The sequence below is a fragment of the Carassius auratus genome, unplaced genomic scaffold (genome assembly GCF_003368295.1).
Source record: "Carassius auratus strain Wakin unplaced genomic scaffold, ASM336829v1 scaf_tig00214145, whole genome shotgun sequence".
Taxonomy (NCBI): domain Eukaryota; kingdom Metazoa; phylum Chordata; class Actinopteri; order Cypriniformes; family Cyprinidae; genus Carassius; species Carassius auratus.
Genome location: NW_020527536.1, coordinates 521,892 through 527,891, shown reverse-complemented (window position 1 = coordinate 527,891; position 6,000 = coordinate 521,892). Strand labels below are relative to the sequence as shown.

General features: G+C 39.2%; 1 protein-coding gene across 1 annotated transcript; it reads left to right on the top strand.

Moving 5' to 3' along the window:
* The first annotated feature begins 1,998 nt into the window (after positions 1-1,998).
* LOC113091230 (piggyBac transposable element-derived protein 3-like) lies at positions 1,999-3,747 on the top strand. The gene has a single exon (XM_026256649.1). The coding sequence runs from the start codon at positions 1,999-2,001 to the stop codon at positions 3,745-3,747; it is 1,749 nt and encodes a 582-aa protein (XP_026112434.1).
* Positions 3,748-6,000: the final 2,253 nt, after the last annotated feature.

The window sequence follows — 6,000 nt, the reverse complement described above, 5'->3', positions numbered from 1 at the left end:
GGATCATATGATGCGCAATATATCGGGAGACATGGTTTTTACCACTTAATGAAGTTTTGTAAATCGTCAGACATATTTACCACTTCATTAAATTTTGCTTTGTAGAAAACCTTTCTTAAAAACGAATTTCGTTTTGTACAAATTTTATCTTAATTTTAATAAATGTTTCATCAACCAATTGCATGTATTTTAATAAATAAAACGCAAATATAGCAGACAATGATAACCGTGACATGGAAGCACCGCGTTCACTTGCACTGCACTGTGAACTAGAGCGCATCTCATCGTAAATGAAACTCAGCGTAGGCCTATGCCTCGTACATTAGCATTAAATATCTTTGCTGCATCCTTTCTAGAACAGACGGGTGCGGCTTTGAAATTTGCTCAAAAAACTGTGGCGCGGATGATGAGTTTTGTGACACATCTCCTTAATAAACGGAGGTCTGAAATCTCTGCCCCTTTACCGATCAGAGCGCGCGCTGACACGGAGTTAACCCGCTATCTCCAAGAACAACCAACTGACTCTACGACAGATCCACTAGCATGCCCCCCCCCCCCCCCCCCCCCCCGACGGTTATGTTATGAACCGTCACATTTGACTCACGTCATAACCGTCATCACCAATTCTGAAACCGGCACACCCCTGAATGGACTGAGCAAAACTCATTTTACAGCCTTCCATAATTTTTTGTTTCTTATTTAACCTTAAATGCAGGAAGAAGAATGTAGTCCTTGAAGAGGAAGACAGTGAAAGTGAGAGGCAGCAAGCATCCACACTACCCAGCCCTCCCAAAATGGCTTCTGCAAAGAAGCGGCCTTATTCACTCTCCCTGCTTTCACAGTGTAAGAGCGCTAATGTCAATTTTAGTGTCATATTTTCATTGTTGGCGTGGTTTGAATTTTAACACAGATTCTCCTACAGCGTCTCCTACAGCCGTCAACGTAGGATGCTCAGGCAATGAAAGGACTGCTGTCAGTGAATGTGAGTCTAACATTTTTCATGACTAGACTGGAGTAAACAAATGTAAATCAATTCATCTAACAAAATGACATGCCTTCTAATTCACCATCCTGCAAATAAAATACAACCAACCCTTTACACTGAATGTCATTCAAATGCAATTTTGAAACTACCTGAAAACCCAGAGATGTGCCCAAAAATTACAATTGAATGATCAAGATAAATTAACCCTTTAAAACCGCACGTATCATATTTGATACACGAGTTTCTAAGAGATATATTAAATCAGTGAGAGCAATTCTTTCTTTGAAAACCTGTTCTATCTATTTTGATACATGTATTCTGCCATCCTGTGGAATTTCACTGTACTGCAGGCAGTAGAGGGTTGATTTTTTAGGTTTCCAAAATGGCGTCTGCGATTGGATCAAGCCAGACGCTATCGACAGGAAAATAAAGGCAAATTTCAAGTTGTTAAGGTAAAAAATAATATTGGATTGCGCCTGATATAACTAATGTAACACTTTCTGAATTGAAATAATGCATAATTACTTAATAATTTAATCGTTAAATTACAAGTAAATCGTGTTGGAAATTGTGTATCAAATTTGATACTGCAGGTATTAATGGTGCTTTATGTCTAAACAGTAATGTCAAATTGTAGTAATGTTATCTACTTTATGACTACCACAATGCAACCACACACAATATTGGGATGATTCAATTAATGGCAATTAATGACTGATATGCCATATTAAAATATATATTGTGTTAAAAATGCACATATTAAATTTGAAACTGCAGGTATAAGGTTCTTTATCCCTGAATAGTCGTGTCACATTTTTTTTAATGTAATCTACAATATGCCTACCACAATGTCATCTTACAATACATTTAGGTTATTTTTACAGTAACAATTCCTCTAAAATTATAATCAATATGCTGGAATCATCAATTTTTATGTGTATTTTTAGATGTCAAAAAGATTAGAGGAAGAAGAGAGAAAAAAAAAGCATCTTCAAAATGTAATCGACATAATAATGGATGGCAATTCAAGTGACCTAGAGCAGTTAGAGGAAGAGGAGGAGGATGATGATGATGAGGAATTGATTCCTCAGGCCATGCATGTTGATGGAAGTTCAGACAGCAGTGATGAGGAAGATTATAAAGTCGAAAGTGTAGTCCAGAGCAGCATAGAAGTTGAGGTCCCAACAACACAGAACACATTCAAAAAGCAGTCAGTGAAGGATAATGCAAAAAAGAAAGAATACAGATGGAGAAAAAAACAATTTCATCCTCCATCTGTCGATTTCATTGCATCTGATGAGGAAGGGACAGAAGACAGGTGTAACTGGACTCCATACATGTATTTCAAACAGTTTGTCACTGATGAAATGCTACAGGAAACGGCAGAACAAACAAATCTGTACAGCGTACAAAAAGAGGGCAAGTCAGTAAACACAACTGCCAAAGAGATAGAGAAAGTTCTAGGCATGTACATGCATATGGGGTTAGTACAGATGTCCTGTGTCAGAGCATATTGGGAGATGGAGACAAAGCTTCCTGCAGTTTGTGATGTAATGTCTCGAGATCGGTTTCTGAAATTGCTCACACTGATTCACTTTCAGGACAATTTCAGTGTTTCTGATGATGCAAAGAAAGATAAACTGTGGAAGCTTAGGCCATGGTTACAAAACCTGCGAGAACAGTTTCTTTGCATACCTCCTGAAGAATGTCATGCAGTAGATGAAATTATGGTGCCATTCAAGGGAAAATCTCATCTACGTGTCTACATGCCTGCAAAACCACACAAATGGGGTTTTAAGATGTGGGGACGTGCAGGACAAAGTGGCTTTCTTTATGACTTTGATGTTTGTCAAGGTGCAGAACATCAAGACAGAGAAAAATCAGAAGTGGGTGTTACAGGAGAAGTTGTGCTGAAAATGACATCGACACTTCCAGCAGGAAAAAATCACAAGGTCTTTGCAGACAATTACTTTACATCAGTTCCCCTAGTGCAGCACCTAAAGGAGAGAGAAATCCACTACATTGGCACAATCCGGATGAACAGGATGGCCAACTGTACCATGATGGATGAAAGGGAAATGAAGAAACATGGAAGGGGGTCAATGGACTTCAGAGTGAACCAGGACAACAACATCATTGTAAGATGGTTTGACAACAAAGCAGTGAACCTGATTTCTTCATTTGTGGGTATTGAACCTGTGGGAAATGTGAAACGCTGGGATCGCAAATCCAAAACTCACATAATGGTTCCCAGACCAGCCAATGTTGAAGCATATAACAAGTTCATGGGAGGCGTCGATCTCCTTGATATGCTGTCTGCACTATACAAATTTAGCTTCAGATCCCGAAGATGGTACATGTACATCTGGTGGCACACTGTTACAGTGGCAGTCATCAATGCGTGGAACCTCTACAGAAGAGACCAGAAGATGCTAGACCCCAAGATGAAAACCATGGCTCTGCGAAGGTTTCAAGCTTTGGTTGGTACTTCACTCACAAGTGCTGGAAAGGCTAAAAAGGTTGGCCGACCACTATCCTGTCCAGAAGCAGCTCCATCAGCACCCCGTAAAAGGTCAAGCTGCAGTGTGCCCCTGGATGTCAGAAGGGATACCATGGATCATTTTCCAACATGGGAAACCCGACAAAGATGCAAGCATTGCACCAACAATCACTTCTCACATGTGTACTGTGAGAAGTGCAAGGTGCATCTTTGCCTGAACAAAGACAGAAACTGCTTTCGTGACTACCACAAAGTGAAATAAAAGGACTGGAAAAAAGATCTATGTAAAAAAAAAAAAAAAAAAGAGAGAGAGAGAGAGAGAGAGAGAGACTGCCTAAAATGTTCTATGTTTTCAAACTGTTAAAGGCATAATAGATTTTTTGTATCTAAAATATACACTGTTGTAAGCAAAACGTTCCCAAAAAGCCTGATGTATCAAATGTGATACAAAAAAAATATCATAAACAAAATGAGTTGGCAAAAAAATTTTTTTGTGATTTTTATTCAAGGCTTAATAAACATCTAATTTCCAAAAATATATAATTTTCTGCCCTTTTTTAAATGTGTCAGGCTTTAAAGGGTTAATCATAAGATGATGACACCCTGAGCCCCCGCCAAACACGTAGACTGCTATTCTATGGGACACACTGCAATCAGGCCAATACATTTTGAGAGATATTGTCTTTGTGCAAATCAAGTTTTGTTAGAACACACAGAAACTCTTAACTCTGAGCCTGTATTGTTATACTATAGATTTCAGAACGTGACTGGTGGGGAAAAGTTTGTCAGAAGTGACGTAATTCAGCTGCATCACTTTACAGCAGGGGTATTCAATTAGAATACAAAGGTCCAGTTAGAGAAATATCCCAAAAGGTCCGGAACATCAAAATGACTAACTTGCATTATCATTCAGAATCAGTACCCTAACATATAGTTGTATCAGCATATGTTTTTAGTCAACAACTGACAATATTTCAGCAATATTCAGTTTTTACATCAAACTGGAGGGATAACAATAAAGAACTACTCCAATAATAAAGCTTTCTCAGACTGTTGTTGGATATAGGTTATCCTGGCCATAAAATGTGTACAAAAACTTAAATATTGCTCAACATTTAACATGACTTTATTATATAAATTGGCCTTCTAACTCCCCACACCCAATCCAGTGTCCCTGTGTCATATGTACATTTGCACTCACTAAATAAATACTTAACTCTTAGTTTACTTTATTTTGCTCAATCCTGTAATTTAGTTTGCCTGAGACCAGCACCAGAGTAATCCTAAAAGTCAGAGTATTATTTTTCAGAGCCCTATTGCAAGACTGTGTTTTTTTCAGCTCACATATTCTCACCCTATCAAGCCTGTCCTGAACGTTGACTGGAAAATGCATATGACATATCTGAGCTTGACAGTGGCATCATATGTATTGTATGTATGTTATATTGACTTTCAGTGTCACATTGCTTTAAAATTATGTACTAGAATCACTGACTATATATACATTATTACTAATGTCTTGTTTCAACTGATGTCAAAAGTTAGACACTATTAGACACTATTTTTTCCCAAAACTTACAAGGGGGAATGCAAACGTTGTTCCACAGGAGCTCACGGACTGCAGATGTGCCCACAGGCATTTTTTGTTTATTGGCCCATTCAGAAAATCTAACATTTTCTATTTAGCTAACTGTTCATTCATTTTAATAAATGGAAATGAATAACAAAAGCAGTCATTGTTTGTTACTAGAACTGCTCTATTACAAGGTGGATTGAGTATCAGAAAGAGGTTTGAGTGTTGTGAGATGGTAATGCAAAATAGTTATTGGTCCTTACCTGATTGTGGACCTGTGGTCCTGTGTGGACCTGTGTGTCCTGGTCTATACATAATTGATGTCCATTTTCTAGGTTCTGAGCTGATTTCCCCTGGCACATGGCTGGTACATAACTGACATACGGCTTATGTAAGTTAAGGGTGTGATTAATTCCTCTGGCCCATACCTGGCCCGCAGCATAGGTGACGGGATGGTATGGCCCTGATCTGGCACACATCTGTCCCTTTAGATGCCTGACATCTGGCATATTTAAGGGGAAGCTGTGATTAAGTCTTTTGGCCCATACCTGGCCCGCATCTGGCCGGTAACATAGGTGAGAATGTGGTATGGCTATGATCTGGCACACATCTGGCACATTGAAGGTGAAGTGATTTATTCCTTTGACCCATGTAAGGTGAACATTATGGTACATTTTATTTGGCCCAGATTTGGTCCACATCACACCAGACATCTGGCCCATATAGGGTGAAACTGTGGCCGAGTTAAGGCAGCCACACTCACCCTGAGTCAACGCCGTAAGTAAAGGTCAAATGTGGGCCATAACAGAATTTCAGATGTGGCCCATACAAGGTGGATTTGTGGCTGAGTTAAGGCAGCCACACTCACCCTGAGTCAACGCCGTCAGTCAAGGCCAAATGTGGACCATAAGAAAGATGCAAATATGGGCCAAATTTGGGCTG